General features: G+C 45.3%; 1 protein-coding gene across 1 annotated transcript; it reads left to right on the forward strand.

Moving 5' to 3' along the window:
• Positions 1-442: 442 nt before the first annotated feature.
• Positions 443-11,713, forward strand: ACAA2 (acetyl-CoA acyltransferase 2). Its single transcript, XM_084304380.1, has 10 exons — positions 443-597; positions 3,356-3,522; positions 4,494-4,622; positions 5,781-5,897; positions 6,342-6,489; positions 7,186-7,361; positions 8,195-8,324; positions 9,775-9,845; positions 9,964-10,118; positions 11,058-11,713. Exons 1-10 carry the CDS (start codon positions 582-584, stop codon positions 11,140-11,142), a joined length of 1,194 nt encoding a protein of 397 aa, XP_084160506.1. The 5' UTR covers positions 443-581; the 3' UTR covers positions 11,143-11,713.
• The last annotated feature ends 6,868 nt before the right edge of the window (positions 11,714-18,581 follow it).

Below are 18,581 nucleotides of genomic sequence, written 5' to 3' on the forward strand. Positions count from 1 at the left end.
TACAAAATGCAGTTTTCATGGGGAAAATCTAGAAGAAAAATGCTTTAAACACCTTCACTGAAGGAACATATGGTATGTTTTTGTTTGTAATAAAGCATTTTTTTATCGATCCTCCCTTTGACAGCCTGAGGTGTTCCACCAACCACCACACTTTTTACACCTCAGCGTGTCTTTCTAAACACTAGAAATTTGTGAGGTGCTTTGGGGGGCATAACCCACCCCAAGTAGCAAGGTCAAGGTGCAGAAAGGGAGAAAACCGAGAGGAAAAACCCTTTATTCTCCATGTAAAGCCACCAACATGGGCCAAAAGAGACGGCAGCGCCCTAGGTGCCCCTCACGGGGCCGCCCGCCATTTTGTGCCGCCGCCGATTCGCCTCAGGTCGTCCCACCCCCGCTCCCCTTTTCCTAAACACGGGGACGACGAGGAGGGGAAATACCAAATAAATCTAAAATAAAATAATTAAATCAGCAAAAAGCGGCGCCTGCGCGGAAATCCAGCCAGGCGCCTCCTCTCTTGGCGTGGTGAAAGTGCGAGCGAGGGGGGCGGCGCTGCCAGAGGGCTGGCGCGGAGCGGGGCGGCCATGGCGCTGCTCAGGGGTGAGTGGGGTTTGTGGGGTCTTTGTGGGGTCCCCTCAGGGTCCTGTCGGCCCGGGGAAGCCCCTTGCCACCTGGGGGGGCTCCCCAAAAGGGTCTGGGGGTCGTTGTCACCGGCTGGCCCCGCTGCCCTGCCCGAGGGGGCAGCGCGGGGGTGCAGCAAGGGCTGGGTCCGTCAGCCCCTCGGTGGGTTGTGGGGTTGGCAAAAAAAAAGGGAAAATGGCATTTTTGAGCCCCTTTCTGTCTGCGGAGGGGGTGGTGGGGTTGTGGGTGTTGGTTGGGTTGTGGGTCTTGCTTGGGTTTGTTGTGGTTTCTTCAGTTTTTCTCCTCGCTGTCTTGCCCGTCCTGTGTCAGCGTGGATAAACGCCTGGAAATAACATTAATATTCCAAATAAAGCCCAGAGAGCTGGCACAATTCTGCTGATCTGCAGACCCGTGGCAGAATTATACCACGTTTAACTTTGTGTGGAGGCAGCACACAAACATACACGGAGGTCCATGAAGTAACAGCGCAGGTTGTAAGCTCCCGCAGCTCCGACAAGAGTTTTGTGTAAATAACTATTTCTGTGTAGTTTAAACCTTACGTCTTCCACAAATAAGGTAAACGAGGCCTGTAGGATCCAAGCTTGCTTAAAAACAGAATTGAAATGTGTTGAAATAAGGCTGCGTGGCAGTGTTTTGCTGCTTGGTGGCTGTATTTATATAATAACACACAGGTAAGCCATAGTTTGAGGTTTTGGTGCTGAAAGCCTCAAACTGAAGTTTTTTAGGCCATCAGAAGAGGATCTGGAGAAGAAATATTTTCATACCACGTGCACTTAAGAAGTGCTGGAGGGTTAGAGAAGGCTTCAGGTCTATGTCTGATTTTGGCAGAGGGTTGTTAACAAAACCAGATTAAAACATGACTTGAACTGAGCGTTTGATAAGAATTCCTGGCTGCCTTCGCTTTCTAGTCCCAAAGCTTTCCAGATCCGTATGGATTTGGTAATATTCTGCTTTCCTCACGCTTTTATCACCTTGGGAAACAGCAGAGAGTGGCAGTCTTGCTGTGGTGATGTAGGACAGCGCTAATTAACGGGGACTTAAGAAGAGCTAATGAAAGGCAGGGCTCTTCTCACAGGACTTCGTTTACCCCTTGCCATCCCGCTTTGGCCCCGTGGTGCTGTGGGGACGACGTGGGCAGCGGCGAGCGGTCGGGTTGGGAGAGAAAATGCTGTTGTTGTCAACTGAGGGTTGAAGGGCAAAGTTCTGCCCCACCCCGGGCCTGTTTGTAAAGCTGTCCGTGTGTGATTCAGCAGATAAAGCGGGCAGCCGACCTCCTGGTCAAAAGGGAGGGGAAAAACTCTTTGGCTTGGTCAGGTCCTTGACCTGGTTCACAGCAAAGCCTTGCAGCTAAGCACTAATATACTAAATGGGGCTGTTTTCCATACTGATAAATCAGTTAAAGCATCCTCATCTTTGTTTAGAACAAAAACACCTGTGGGAGTTCACATTTTCCATCTGTTAGTAGTTTTTTTTAATAAAACCCACGTGTACAAGCTAAGTAAAAAAACTTTGGGGCAATGGATTTCGGTCAACGGGCATCGATGCTTATCCCTGAAGCTGCAATTCTTGCTCAGGGGATTGCCCAGCTGGTTTTCAGAGCATAAGCACTGCCTGCTTCGGGCCCCAGCATTGCATTCAGGTCCTTGTCAGTGGAGTGAGCTTGACCTTCACGAGTTTGGAAGTCCTTCCCTGGAAATCGTGCAGCCTGGGGTCCGTATAATCCACGGATGCAAGAGATGGAGGAGCACCAAACCGGCCAAAGATCGTGCAGCCTGTACCAAAACCTGAAAGCAGTCAGGACGGTGGTCACGGGCAACGTAAAGAACACACGTTTTTGTTTGCCTTCATCCTTAAATCTGCACGTATCCTTCCAGCCCTGCTGAAAATAGCAGTGGGTGTTTCGTGGCAGCTGCAGCGAAGGCGCGTGAGCTCTGGCGTTCAACTGGGGGAAAGTTCACAGCCTGCCTCCCTCTTGTTCCGACACGTGGAAGCAGAGAGCTGCTGTGCCGAGCACTCAGGACACGTTCTGTAGGGTGCAGGGCTTTGCTCGGGCTCCAATCCTCTTAGGTTCCTTCTGGCCAAGGTGTTTGTGCTCCTTCACAGGCTCCCCTTCCCATTTAAAACTGGATTTACTTAAAAGTTGGAAGGCTGGTGCTAACACAGCTTAGATGACCTATATTAATTATGGAAATAGTACGTTTTTGGTAAGAGAATGTTTTTTCTCTGGAGTTAAAGGAGTCAAATTCAAAACAAATATAATTTATTCATTTTTTTAAACTTTGTGGACACGGTTTCAGTCAACAAGCCCCAAATTTCCTGATTTTTATAAGACAGGAAACGGCCTTTTTTATTTGTAAAAGAGCAGTTCCTCATCGGACAGATTATTTCACGTGTATCCAGTGTGGGTTTGCATGGAAGTTCCTTTTATGCTTTTAGAGCCCTGTCACTAATACCTGGTGGAGTGTGGCAGCCTCCTTTGTCTGCCCCATATCCAAATTATCTACTTTTTCCAAATCTCTTCTTGGAAAGGAGGTGTTCCAGGAGTCTTCAAGCTTTTTTTTTTTTTTTTTTTCTGGCATATTTTTCCTGTCTAAAGTCTTGCTGCCTCCTGTATCTTACTTGTCTTGAGCTGCTTGGCTTCATGCTGTCTTTCCGGATGAACGTAGGATTAGGATATCGATAGGATTTATAATCCTGGATTGTTCTTCTGTCGCAGGTGTCTTCATCGTTGCGGCGAAGCGAACTCCTTTCGGGACCTACGGGGGCTTGCTCAAGGACTTCACGGCCACCGATCTGACCGAACATGCCGCTCGGGCTGCCCTGGCTGCTGGCAAGGTCTCCCCTGAGATCATCGACAGCGTCATCGTTGGCAGCGTCATGCAGGTGGGTAGCGGGGAAAACTCGCCAGCCGGGGTTTATTTCAGTCCTCTTCGGCGTGATCCTATAGATAGCTCCCTCTGTTTTGCAGCCCAGAATAAACCACAGGGGTGGAAATGGAAGGGGTAAGTAGCACTCGTAGTGGAGCGTTTCCTGTGCGTGTTTTAGGGACGTGCCCTGCATGATTTTGTGACGTGACTGGGAGCAAGGCTTAGATTTCTTTCAGTTCCACAAAAATAGTTGCAATCAGGTGAGGCTGTTCCAAAAATACAGGCTCATCACATGGCTAGATGCTAATCCCTGTTATGTTTTTCCTGTTTTAATGTCTTACATCATTAAATCATTGATGAATTTACACTCGATTATATAAATCCCATTTTTTCGAGAGGCTGGAACTGGTTTGGGCCCATTTCCCTCGAGCTTTCTGAAGAGATTTTTGGAAAATGAATGAGTTTACTTTTCAGCTAGAAGGGCGCATGCCTCGGCTGACTGTCCAAATATCTCTGCCATAGCTTTTACAAGGAGATTTCGATGTGGAGGCTGCAGGATCTGCAGCCAAAAGAGTGGCTTTTGATTCCTCGATCAGCCACGGCTACCATCTCGGTTTCTTTTACTCAAATTTCTGGGCTTTTGTAAGAATTATTCGTCAAAAAACAGACAAATTACTTCATCATGTAATTAATTTTCACACAAGGAACAGCAGTCTTTTCACACCGGAATTCTATTTCTTTTCCCCATCTCCCCCCCACCCATAAATTTTCGATTTTTAGTCTATTTTCTACTTGGTTAAGTACAAGTAACTGTGAATGGGCTATTTTCAACTCCCCTTCTTCAGCAGAAATGGCTTAGTTCCACGTTTTTTTCACAGTTTCCATTGTCAGGTAGCGTTGTGCACAGAATAACGTGTTTATAACACAGGTTAGCTTAATTTTTTAAAATTTTTTTAATTTTTTTTTTAAATTTTCTTCTGCCTGCAGAGCTCTGTGGACGCTATTTACATCGCGCGACACGTCGGCTTGCGGGTGGGAGTTCCTGTCCCGGTTCCAGCCCTCACCATCAACAGACTTTGTGGCTCTGGTTTCCAAGCCATCGCCAATGGATGTCAGGTATAAATTGTGTGTTTTTTGTTTTTTTTTTCCTCCTGTATTTCTGTATTAGTTGTAACTTTTATCATATTGTTAACTGAGAGATGTGTAAAAGCATTTATTGTGTGTTTGAGATGAGTTACGGGCTCCTGGCTACCACTGGTAGAGGCATCATATTGGGTTTTTGTTCAAAGATCTTCATACTCTCTTGGGTTAGGTAGTTTATAGCATCATTTTTCTAAAATAGACAAAAAAAATCAACTTATTTGCAGCTGACCATCGCGTGAGATTTATGAGAGAGCCGTTAGTGGCTTGAAATCACATCTCCTGATCCACCTCCTCTTTATTTTTGCTGGACTACTCGATACCCTTTGTCAAACATGAAACTCTGCCACAGTTCCTAACGTGTGCCTTGAATGTTTCCCGTGATGCCTTTTACCAGGGGATTTTTTTTATCTTTATTTATTCCATTCCTTCAACAAATACACTTGATGTCCAAAATAATTAAACATCATTGTTCATTTGACCTTTTTCTGCTTAACAAACAAGGTGTTTTTCACGTAGAAGTGTTGCTCTTTTTTTTTTTTTGTCCATAGTATTTACTCTCTACCTAATCACAAGTTTCTCATAGTTTCCTTTAGAAAAGCAGCAACATTTTTTTGTCTGAATAGCAATGAATCATTACGAGAGGAGTGATTTTTCCCAATAATACCGATCGAAGTGTTCTTTCTAGGGCTTTCTGGAAAGTCTCTACACGCTACCCTGAAAAGATCAGTTGGAGATTTTGACCAAGCATGGTTGTGAGATCTTTACCCAAGGTGGTATTTCATCAGTAGTGCTTGTTCCTGTATTTTTTTGGCACACGACAAGGCTGTTCAGAACTGATTACATGTGCGCAGGGTGTTTAGAAACTGTAGGAAGCATCTCAGCCCAAATTACCTCCAATTAGTCATAATTATTAACAAGTTACTTACAGAGCATATCGGGATAATTTCACCTGCTTCTGTTTCAGTACAGAAATATCTGTAACTGTCCAACTGAGTGAAGGATTTTAAGGAAGCAGAATTTTTTGTGGTCAGTGTAAGGGTTTTATGGGCTACGCTGGGGTGAATTAGTGTGTGTTTGGTGTTTCTTTTGGCACTTTAAAATCCTAAATCTGTTTGGGTTTTCTCTTACCAGGAAATTTGCCTCAATGACTCCGAAGTGGTCCTGTGTGGTGGAGCTGAGAACATGAGCCAGGCTCCTTACGCAGTTCGAAACATTCGATTCGGAACCAGATTGGGAGCAGAACTCAAGGTCTAACACCTTATTTATTCGTTTCTTTTCCAGTGAATGAAGTCGTGTTTAAAAATGAGTGTAAATTATCAAACATTATAGCTAAATTAATGTAAATTATCAGCCATTATCAGACACCATACTCTTCTAAAAGAAATCACTGACGATTCTATCCAGATTTAGATCTTCAGAGCATTTATCCAGTAGTCTCCATCATTAAAACAGTAGGTTTGCATAATTTCGTGAAGAATGCCAGTTTTGTAGCTTTTCCAAAACAAGATTAGAATTTCTGTTCCAAGGTAAGTGTAATAAAACTCTCAGACCAAAAAACTTAGTTCACTCGGTGTATCCCCTCAAAGCTCTCTATATAATATAAAAGCGTAAAATCAGGCTAATTAAGAGACTCATTAATAAATGTTAATGTTGCTGTGCTTTCGGGTTGTCTTCTAACGCTGTTCCGTGCAGTTGGAGGACACGTTGTGGGAAGGGCTGACGGACACGCACGTGAAAATACCCATGGCAGTTACAGCCGAAAACCTGGCTGCGAAGTACAGCATCACGCGGGAGGACTGTGACCGCTACGCCTTCAAAACGCAGCAGAGATGCAAAGCTGGTTAGTAAATTCAGGAACGGGAGCATTTCTATGATCCCAGTCTCAAATTCAGAGAGTTTTTAGCAACAATTCTGACTGTTTGTAAGTTTTATGTAGCTCGTGTGGATTGGTGTCACTTGTTTTTTTTGATTTTTTTTTTGATAATAGTGCTGATTTTTAACAATTTTTTTTGATAATAGTGCTGATTTTTAGGTCCTGTTGCTAGTTGGGAAAGAAGACCTTGTAGAACTTGTCAAAAAAAAATTCAGAGGTAGCCAAATGGCAACTTAAATCCCTTAGAGTTGCCTCTGTGGGATGAATTGAAGTGAATCGTGGCTCGGTTTTAAGAGTTTTTAAATCCATGAGTTCACGTCAACACCGTGGAAAAAAAAGGTAGCATTTAGAAGCCTGAATATTGGCATCAAATGTCATCCTAGGTGATGTGGCCAGATGCTCTTACGGGCATCTTAGGTACCTGTGAAACCTGAAATAATATTTTAATATTGGAGGTTTTATTTGGAGAGGTTTTAGAATGTGTTTGTACAGTTTTTGTCCTGTTTCCAAGAAATACAAACAAGCAATAACCCCCCAGCTGGCCTATTTAAACTAAATAAGGCACAAATCTGCTTCCCTGAGCTCTTGGCTGAAACAGAGCAAAAGGCAATCATGTACTGCATTTTTTTTATCAGTCTTTTATTTCCCTTTGTGCGGTCGCAGCTCAAGAAGCTGGTCATTTTAACGCTGAGATGGCACCGGTGGAAGTGAAAACAAAGAAAGGGAAAGAAAGCATGCAAAAGGACGAGCACCCGAAACCCCAGACCACTCTGGAACAGTTGGCAAAACTCCCGGCCATCTTTAAAAAGGATGGGACGGTCACGGCTGGGAATGCTTCAGTGAGTACGTCCAAGCCTTGGCTTAAGGAAGTGTCACCTTTAGCGGGCTCCAAATTTGTTGTCACTGTCGTCGTGTCTTTTCTGAGCCACAGCAGTGTCTCCTGGTGAAAAGGATTTCTGATTTTTTTTTAATATTTGCAATGTTTGTGTGGATTTAGCCATTTTATTTTCTTTTTGGGGCGAGGCTTGCTGAACATCTGCTTTACAAACCAGCCGTTATCCTCCTGGGCACGCTGCTGCTTGTCTTCGTGCCACAATTAGGATCCTCTCCAGCCCAAACCACACTTTTTTTATTACTCAGGGTAGACTGAGAACTTAGCAGCGTGTCATTAGGGACATTTCCTCTTACAGTCATTACCTTCATCAACTGATTAATGTTCTTTGGGCCACAGTGAGATTATAATCCCAATTCCTGCCCAAAATAGATGGTGGCCACAGTAAGGATGGGTGTCTGCATCGTATCATTAATAGGAAATGATATTTAGGTTATCTAATCTTAATAGGGTCCCTGCAAATCTACAGAATGATGTTTCCAGTATAAGGAAGACTTCAGGTGGCAAAAATGTATTTTACTTGTCTGAAATAGTAAAATTATCGTCTATATTTAATAAAATTAATCAACTTTGCTTTGACAGTCGGCAGAATAGTGAAAGACTGGTATGTTTTGAATAAACACTAAAACAATTGTTCATTAAGTGTTAATAATAGCCTTGTAGACAGAAAGTGGGTTTTGTTTTTTCTCTGAGGGGCATATTTAGTTTAAAATGTGTTGTGTTTTTTTTTTTTAATTTGTGCTTTCTCCCTTAAAAATGCTTTTCTCTCCTCACTCTAAGGGGGTGTGTGACGGAGCCGGCGCAGTCATCGTTGCCAGCGAATCGGCCCTCAAAAAGCACAGTCTCACTCCTCTGGCGAGAGTTGTAGCTTATCACTCCTCTGGCTGTGACCCTTCCATAATGGGCATCGGTAAGTTGCAATAAAACACATTTTCTCCTTTTTTTTACGGCATCTAGCAAGCTCTTCTTGCGCTGGGCATCCTAAGAAGGCTTCTTTTCTGATCAAGTCGCTGTTAACACAAACAAACCCTCCAAGCTGAGCCAGACACGCCGGGATTCTTCCCTTCTGTTCAGTTTGTAGACAGCTTTGTATCCCAGCATTACTTTTCCTTTCTGCCTTTCTGTGCAGAGAAGTCATTGTTGGCTGGTTTCATGTGCCAGAAGAGATGCAAATGAAGCATTGTCAGGTTTGCTTTCTCGCTCGGGCTATCTGAGGAACCCAACCTTCAAAGCAAATGTAGAGGGAGGGTTTCTCTCGCTCGACTTCATGCTGTCATTGTGCTTTCGAAACCGGGCCATTCTTGGTAGGTCAGGCGACTCTTTTAGCCCGGTTTAAAAACTTCATAAATCAGACGGAGAAACAGCTCGTATCTGCGCTGCTTAACGCCACGGCTTGTCCCCAGCAACCCAAAAAAGGCCAGAAGAGATTCACAGCCATGACAGCGACGGATCTGAGAACAGAGGAGCTCAGACTGAGCGGCTGCCTTTGCACATACTGATGGCGTTAGGGAGCCCGGCCTTACAATCTCGGAGAGAATTCATTATTTCAGAAAGAAAAAGGGGAGGTTGGGGGGTGGGAAGCTTAGTGTCCTCGGCTGTCATTAAGAATCTTTGTATTGTCCACGTGAGACCCTCCCGTTTCTCTCACACATAATGAGCATCCTGAAATCAATCCATGAAACACATCTAGGGTCTAGTGTGAAGCCGGAGTCTTTCTAATGATCCACCGAGCTTTGACCCGGGCCCTTTCTTCTTTTTAACCTTTCTGTCTCTTAACATTTACTCATTTTTACCCTTTTTTTTTAATTTTTTTTTTTATTCCTGAGCTATGAATTTTCAGCGCCATTTCTTGGTAGTGAGATACTTAAAAAAGCATTTTAGGATGGGTTTTACTCGTTAATGATCAGCTCCCTTCTAGCATCACTAAACACATGAGCACCAAGCCCCAGAAAGCCTGCCTGTTTCTTTTTTTGGGGACTGAAGTGTTGAGGAAGGAAAAAACTGGAGCCATGAGTACTGGAGAGGAGAAATGCCTCGAAAGGTTGTTTTATTTGTCATGGGATTCTGTCCTCTTGACTTGAAACTTCAGCACACGTTCACCAATGTGGCTGTGCAGCCCTAGTGACACTCCTAACTTTCCTTGGCAGTTTCTTGAAGAGGCTGCCAAATAATTTTTAGGTTTTGGAGTTCTCTTGCCACCTAATAAAGCAGGTGAGTGCCTTATCTAGGGTTTATTGGCCCCACAGCAGCTCATGGGAGGGAATCTGATGAGGCTTTTCGAAGCTATCTGACATACAGCATGTTTATGAGGCTTTATTTATTTTTAATTTAATTAACTATGCACCTGATTTTCCAACTAGGCCCTGTGCCTGCCATTACTGAGGTTCTGAAGAAAGCAGGGCTGACCCTGAAGGACATGGATTTGATAGAGGTAAGAGGATTTAAGGTGAACGGTGAGGTTACTGATCCTTTTCAGCAGGAACACTCCCCTCGTACAAGTGGCCAGTTGAACAGATCCAAGCGATTTTGTCGTTTCTCTGCTCTTTTAGGTGAACGAGGCGTTTGCACCTCAGTATCTGGCTGTCGAGAAAGTGCTGGGCCTCGACCCTGAAAAAACCAACGTCAACGGAGGCGCCATCGCTATCGGTCATCCTTTGGGTGCTTCGGGAGCACGCATCACAGCTCACCTGGTGCATGAATTAAGGTGCGTGTGTAGCCCACAGCTACTGGTAACGAATGCAGGGCTGATGTAGTCATGCCTGCAAGGGATTTGGAGCACAGATGCTGACTGTGTGACTAAAATCTTCCAGTCCACTGGCTTAAAATTGTCATCTCTGAAGTGTGTACCTCTTTGTTGCCTGTGTCCTGCAGTCCAAGTCCAGCCTCCTATTCCATTCTCATCATTGCAGCTGTTTTTTCCTTCCTCTACTTCTGATCCAAAGCCCCCAGCAGTCAGTGGGGAAGTTTCCTTTATTGAAACTGCCTCAATCAAAGCCTGTCCCTTTCTTAACGGGCTACATTTAAGAGGCTTTGCCATCGCCCTCCTTCTCCTCTAACCCATTTTTCAGAAATGCTGACTCTTCTGGCTTGCTTGATACGCTCAGTACCATTTTAATCTGAATTTTCCCTTTATTATTTTCTCTCCTTCCTCCTCCCCTCCCTTCAGGGCAGAGATCCCAGTATCTTTATGCCTACACTAGTGTTCAACCACAAAACCTGAATTAATTTACAGCTTGCAAAAAAAACGTTTGAGTTTGGCCGTAGAAAACTTAGCTTTCAAAGACCACCTCGGCCATAAAATTATGAGTTAGGAATACAAAACAGAAAGGAATGGCATTAGGGGATACTTAAGGTTTCAACACGCAGTAAAAATCGCCTAAGAGCAGTATAATATTGCTGTCTTTTAGGTGGAAAAGACCCAGAAATATTTTCTACAGGAAAAAAAATGCAGAAAATATTTTCTACGGAAATATTTCAGTAGCAGCTGAGGCTTTGTAATATTTCCCTGGAAAAAGAAGGTTGGAAAATCTCGTTATTAGTGCCTTTGAAAAGTTGATAGCTGGTTTCTCTTTGTAAAATGGGGACCACAGGTACCGTGGTTTCCTAAATGGAAGCCATTTTCACCGTCGTGTTTTCTGTCCAGGCGTCGTGGTGGGAAATACGCGGTTGGCTCAGCTTGCATTGGAGGTGGACAAGGCATCGCCCTGCTCATTGAGAACACCGCCTGAGGGATTTTGGGGACTTCGGCGTCGCCCCAATTACGAATTCCGTGGAAAACTTCTGCCTTCTGTGACAGCGAAGCACCGCTGCCTCCCTTCACGTATTCCTGCAAGACTGAGGAACAGCTGAGAAGTCTGGATTGGGAACGAGGAGACTCAGTCATGTCTTTGTACCTAAAGAAAGTGTAGTACCCGTGTAATTTCGCACTGATGAAGTATTTTCTAAAAGCCTCTTTTCAATCAAGTTTATTCTATTTCCGTAGGCAAAATTCTTTTCGTTTCCTGAGGAAATTGCCTGTCAAACTTTTCACCAAACCTGCCTTAAAATAGCAGTGTGGCTTTGTTAAGCCAGTGTTGCTTTAACTTTTTCTTATTTCAGCTGCTGCTGCTGTCTGGCACGTGTGCCTCTTTTATCATCAGGCCATGTGAAAATTTAATTGGAGACCATCTGAAGCATATCCTGATCGTAGATCGATGGCTCTAAGCTGTACCCTGCTATTTTGCAAGGTCAAAGAAAAGGAGGGGAAGCTGAAATTGTCACTGTGCCTCTTAAAAGAACAATAAACGTAATGAGAAAGGGCTCAGCGTGTGTTGGTGAATTTGTTTGAAAAGCAAATCGCCGTCCTGTGATACGTAAACTAAAATCTTTGCTACTGTTTTAGCTCATCCCGTCCTCAGCCCCCCGTTGAAATACGAGGTCTTCCTGCCGCTCCGCTGCCTTGGGAAAGATTTGAGGCCATTCAGAAGCAGAACGGCTGGACGAGCAGCAAGTTCAGGTCAAGGCAAGTGGTGGTAGAATTGGTGGGCACCAGTTAAAAGTCTGCTGATCCCCATTCCTAAGGTTTTTTACGGATCCAGTTTCTTTAATGACTAGAAATATTCCGTGCTGTTTACGTGGATTCCAAAAAACGGCTGCTAGAAGGCAGCAAACCAGATCCTCGTTTCACACAGTGTCTTTTTTTCCTCCCAAATGGCTCATGACACTCCATTTTCCAGAAGACGAGCGTGTTACCAGCACAGATCATCATCATACATCCTGCTGGAAACCTTTCCTTGCTGCGTAAGCCCGCTGTTTATTCCCATATCATTCTTTTTTTATCCCGTCCCTTTCCTGGAAGAGTCTCTGCGGGGGGCTTTGTCACACCGAAGTGAAAGTGAAATCCTTTCCCATGAAGTTCCTGGGACTTAATGTGTGGTATATTTCTAATCCGTTTGAACTTCTTCCACAGCTTCAAGATTTTCAAGCTCAGTGTCGGGTTGAAGAGAGATGAAGAGAGATTCTTCGGTTTTGTGAGTAGTCTGCACGGCGAGTTGTAACGAAAACGTTGATTTTTATCCTCGAAATGAGTGAGAAAAGGGAGCGTTTGTCGGGAAAGCTGCGATAAGTGTGATTTCCTGATGAATGTAGCTACAGCTTTCTGCCACTGGGTGGTGCATTTTAGACACGACAGATCTAAAGATCGATTTTCGAGGCTCCTTAAGTGCACGATTTCAGGCAGGTCTCACCTCGTTGTGACAGTATTCCTCATGATCTTGTCCTGAGTCTAAATCCAGACATTTTTCCGTCTGGTGTGATGCTGGGCAGGGCTCTTCCTCGCCTCTCCAGCCTGACCGGGCTAGGAGGATGCTGAGGAGGGGTCTGAGGGGAAATTAATCCTTCTGAGTTCACAAACTGAGGGTTTAATAACAGGGGAAAGCGAGTTAAATGTGAATTACACGTGATTGTTGTTTTTAATTTTATAACAGAGAAGTATTTCTTGTAGAAAGCGAGCTAAAAAGATAAAGACGTTTAAAATGTTGCCTCTTAAGGCTGTAAGAACAAATCCAAATGCAAGTCTAGCAACGCCAGGTCAAAATACAAACAGAAAATACGAAGCCAAATGAATTGCAGGGTGGATCGGGTGTAAGCTCGGGTTGCTAAACCTCAGCTATCTGAAAATGCCAGCGTGATAATTCATCTCGGCAGGTGTTCCAGCAGAGCAGCTATTGGTTATCCTCCGGTGGGCACACTTTTTACACGGATGCAGCAGAAGCAGGGCTGCGTGTTCCCACCCCACCTGGCCCGGATCTGTTCTCTGGGAGATCGGGAGTTGCCCAAATGGGGCATTCAGGATTGTGAAACCGCAGCTTTAATCGCCGGGAAGATCAGCGAGGCGGGGAGGTGTTGCACGGAAGCTCAAGATGACAAGCTGAAGACAGCTTCTGTGCCAGCCCGTGTTTTTTTTTGCGGTCCCTAAGCTAGAAATCAGCAACAGGCAGTCTGAATTTCTGTCTCGAGGTAGAGGGAAGCGTTGTGGGTTAACCTCGGTAGAGAGCTAAGCGCTACATCGCTGCTCGCTCGCTCCCTTCTTGCCCCCTGTGGGATGCGGGAAGAGAAAACGGAAGGCTAAAACCAACAAAAAAAAAAATAAATCCGTGGGTTGAGATAAAAATCCTTTAATAAGCAAAGGAGAAGCAGAAGAGGAGTCAAAGAAAACAAGTGATGCAATCGCTCAGCACCTCCCATGGGTAGAGCAATAGCCAGCATCCCAAAAACCCTTTTTTCCCCTTTTATTGCAGAGCACGGTGCCGTGGGGGCATGGGGTACCCCTGGTCTGTCCACTGTGGGGGAGGAAAAAGCAGCAAGAAGGGGAAAAATCTGATGCTTTTATTTATTCTTGCTGCCTGATAACCTATGTGAAAGGCTTAATTCTTCCTTTTCCTACATAATCTGGTTAAGGGAGCTGGGGAACACCATCTGACTACACCTTGAAGGAAAACTCACCCTCTGAGCTCTTAATATCGGCCCCGAGCTGGAGAATTTTCATAGTTAGATTCTGCTGCAAGTTCCTCGCAGCCCTGTATCCAAACGTGTTTCTTCAGTGCAACTCCTCTCTCTCATTTTCTCGACGAGTATTTATCGCAGCTGTTGCCAGGGAGGGAAAAAAAAAAAAAGATAAATCAGAATCCCTCTGTAAATATTTATTTCTAATATGAGATATTGCACCAGCACCACCCAAAAAAAAAAAACCAACCACGGGTTAAATTGATTGTTTTATTTGCTTGGCTTTTAAGGACGTTGTCCGCTGCGATGTTTTTCCCCTCTTCTGTGGTTGTTTATAAGCAACGTTTCTGGCGTTTCGAGAAGGGCTTTGCGAGGTCTAGAGAGAGCGTGAAGCAGAAGATAATTTAAACAGAAGAAAAAAAAACTTGAAATAAGAGAGGGCAGAGCGCCGAGAAGCCCTATTTATGGGATATTTGGATTAAATTGACCATTAATCAAATCGTGCTGCCGGGAGTCGCAAGGCTGAAGTTTCCCACGTAGGCAAAGCTAAAATTACGCTTTTTTTTTTAAAGAAAACAGCCCCCAGTGGCTGCCCTTTGTGCTCTGCCCAGTTTCTGGGGCTTGGGGCAAGGTGAAAACCCGAGGTGCCGGGAAAACCACCAGCGCGTGCCTAAAAATAGATGCCCTGAGACTCATTTGGGATTCAATCAAACCCGAAGCGTTTGAGGCGTGCTGCTCCCACCTGTGTACCTCCAGCCGAAATCCCTGGCTTGGGGGTGGGAATGATTTGGCTGTGACTCTCCTGGGATCAAAGGGGGAGTGGCGGTGAGTCCGTGGGATGGAGGAGAAGCAGCTCGGCGTCGTTACCACGTAAAAATGTCCTATTTCCTTTTTTTTCTCCTCTCACTGGTGTGTGACCACTTAAGCCACAAATTCTGAGCCCGATGTGCTCTGATCGACTTAACTCTTGTGTGTCACGTTCTTTCTCCCGGGTTTAACCTCTTCCTTCTCCTTTCAGACGTGTGCTTGATCCCCGTGAGCACGAAGCCTTTGAGAGGGTGGAGATGCTGGGTTAGGGTGGCGTTGCTCGAGGCTTCAACGGTGTGACCCGAACAAACTGTTTCTTGGAGAAGCGGAGTCTCCCCTGGTTTGTTTTGGATCACGTTTGGGGTTTGGGCTTGTTCAGAGAGAAGGAAAACGGATGGGGCTAAGAAAAAGGATGCAAAGCTTTTAGGATTTTCATAGATCTTCCCAATACCACCACCTTTCTCTGTCAAATTGTACCTAATGCTTTAGGCAACGAGCACTTCACAGCCAGCTTCTCCCAGCTGGCTCCATCGTGCTTGGGTAGTAAAATCCACGGAGAGGAGTTTTTTTTTTTGGTGATTTACACCTCCCAAAAGACTCAATTGGGGTCTTGGTGTCTGCTCAGACCTTCTCCATCGTGTTGTGAGTCGGGGATTCAGCTCGGCCTCTTTGCTCAGCCAGTTCAGCAAGCTGTGGCTTTTGGGACAGCTTCAGGTCCCGTTTAACTGATGGTTTTCCCTCTGAAACGGCGGCTCGCATAAAGGATTTCCCTTTATGCTGCCGCTTAGATTGCACCAAGCTCGGGCCGAGTTGGGAAAGCGCTGCCCTTGTCACACGGCTCGAAACGGCTCTGGTAAAATGGGTGAAGGAAAGCAAAACCCAGCGCAGGCGACCGAGAAAATAATAATAATAAAAAAAAAAAAAAGAAAAGAGGGTGAATAACTGAAGAACTTCCCCAGAAGGTGCAACCGAGGGCAGCCTCGCTGGATCTTACGCTCGCCCAGCTCCCTGGAGGAGCCTGGCTGTGCCCTGCTGTCGGGATGTGTGTGCACCTCTCCTCCCTCCGGCATCAGCCGCAGCCTCCGCCCGAGATTGGCTGCTGCCGAGTCAGCCCATATCTTGCTAGAGGGAAACTTGAGACCCAGCAAGCCCGAAATGTCAAACGCTGCTTAGTCAGATGAATAGCAGCACTCACCAGCGGCCAGCCCGGGCTCTTTCCACACTTCAGCAGGGGCAGGGTTGCGCGGCTGAGCTTTGTTTCTCAATGAAACACTGGAAGGGGAAAGGAAAAAAAAAAAGAAAAGGAAAAAAAAAAAAAAAGCTTGCGTGGAGCTGGCGAGGCGTGTGGAAAATCAACATCTGAGATGATAATGCGAAAAGAATAATAAAAAAAAAAAAGCAGATGAGCTCCTTCCCCTCCGTGCTCCTGCTCTGCTCCTCGTGTGCTGCTTTCCCCTGACAGCTGGATGTGAAAAATACGACACGGACAAAGCACTTGAAGCGTTACGCTGGCTTCTGCAAGGCTCCAGAAATAAAAGCTGAGGCTCCTTCCCAGGATTTCTCCCTCCCAGGTGCTAACCCCACAGCGCCCCATAGATCTGTCTCCTGGCCCGGAAGGTTTTCAGGCACCTGCGGGCTCCCACTGCTGTTTGCAGGCTGGTGCTGAGCAGCACCAGCCCCACGGGTGATGCTTCAGACCCCAAATAAAAGTCACGGAGGGTGGGGGGGTGCTGCAGGGTGCTTGGGTTGGGAGGAGAAGCTTTGTGCAGAGTCTTTTGTATTTTTTTTGTGTGCATCCACTGCAGAGGCCCCCAAAAGAAAAACGCTCTCAGGCTGGAGGATGCCCTGGGTTCATTTCAGCCCCTATTTAAGTTTGGCACCTGAATGCTTTGGTCAGAACGCACCAAATTCAATTAATTCTCCGATCAAATTGGTGGCTAATCAACACATCATGCTAAAAGATACCACGAAGGTCCACCAGGAGACAGATAATTTGTGCATTGTCGCCGGGAAGCTGAAATTTTGGGGCTGATTGCAGAATCCCAGCAAGTTCATCAGCTGAAGCCATCGGTGTCCATCTGCATCTCCAAGAGCAGCTGTGATTTCTTTCTGCCCAGCAGTGTTTTTGCCTTCAGCGCCTGTTTATCCAAAAAAAAAAAAAAAGGGCGGTGATTGGTGAAACCTAAGAGCTTTTACACAGAAAATGTGTTGCAACTGGCAATGTAAATAACACGTTCGGTTTCTGGAAATCCAAGTACAAAATGCTTGCGCCGAACTGCCAAATGATGCACGAAGTTGCCTTGTTTCAAGAAACGAAGAGGAAAGAGAAATCTTTCTGGCCCTGGACCTTCAGAAAAGGATTGTTGGAAGAAAAAGGAATGAAGACAGAAAGAGGTAGTTAAAAATATTGAGCCCTATAGTGTCTAAGCACTCTGTGTGTTAAGTATGTATGTGAAACTGAATTCAACTTGAAATAATTAATTGGAATAATTAGAAATAATTAATCTCTTCATGGAAATGAAAGGTTTTTTTTATTAGGACTGTTATAGGTACGTACTTCAAATGAGACCTCCTAATAATGCCTGGAGTGTGACTTGTGATTTCTTACGTGTACTATTTTCAAATAGAAATAATTTCAGAAACTATCGACAGTAACGATAGGATCCTAAAGAAATCCTGAAGTCGTATAAAGAATTGAACTCTCCTCTCAGCAGGCAGGATTATTTTGGTTTAAAATGATGCAAATGTAACTCGGGGCTGCCACTTTGATGGCACGTGATGGTCTTTTTTTGAATGAGCAGAGACAGAGAGCGCAGGGGAGTGTTCAGTGTGAATAAATGAGAAAATACGGAAGGGAAACAAGTCACTCCTTCTTGATAGATGCCCCAACAGGAAATCTGCAAGCTTCTCGTCGTTGCTGCTTCTCAGAAGAGGAAGCCAAACCACATCTCCACAACCAGGAGGTATGGAGCAGAGCGTTGAGTCGCCTTGCCAGGAGCATCACAACTGCAACGGAAAGATCTCCGAGTGATCCTGGATGCCTTGTGCTTAGATGTGTGTCAGCAGCGTGGTATTTCTGTGTGAAGGGACGGGTTGGAGCATCACAACGTGACACAAAGGCCCTTAGTGGCGGCGTGCTCGCAACCCTACTTGGTTCTCACAGGTACGTGTGCATGCTAAAATGATGAATGCACTGTTGGGTGAGATAAAAGCTGAGTCTACACGAGATTTCTCAACCAAAGCGAATTCAAAGAGGGTTTTTCTCAGTGCCAATCCCTGCAGCTCTGTCTGGAAGCGGAGCGCCGTTCCGGGTTCTTTCCCGTTCACTCATTAAGAAGAACAATCCCATGTATCAGTCGCCTTTGCTGCCTCTGAGGCATGAACCACAGAGGGAAACAAGACAGTGAATAACACAGGAATGAAAATTATCCCCAGTTTCTACCCATCTGTACAGTTACACCTTGCAGTCATATGTCTGAAGTAAGAGGTCACGGCCTGCATTGATCCATTTTCTAATCAGATCCGAATTTTAATAAGTAAGCTTGCTCCAACGTTGAGCAGAGCTGGATCTCGTCATTGCTTGCACAAAGTGTTAGGACCTAAAACTCCTTAATTCTTGCCGTCTTTAACCCCGTGGCACGAAGCGTGCGTCAAAGCTCTTGGAAACGGGCACTCTTCATGCAGGAATGCAGGAAATACGTATGCAAATCTGTAGGTAATGAAGGAAATAGTATGTGAAAACACTGGAGTTGGCAGAACCTCGTGGCTTCCTAGCAGTTGTTAGGGGCTCACGTTTTTCTTCTGAACCTACTAACCACTCTTAAGATGTGTTTGGTCTTGCCAGCGTCTTTTTAGGACTTGAGCGCGCTGAAGGATG

Source organism: Netta rufina (assembly GCF_964035555.1).
Source record: "Netta rufina genome assembly, chromosome: W".
In the NCBI taxonomy this organism is placed as follows: domain Eukaryota; kingdom Metazoa; phylum Chordata; class Aves; order Anseriformes; family Anatidae; genus Netta; species Netta rufina.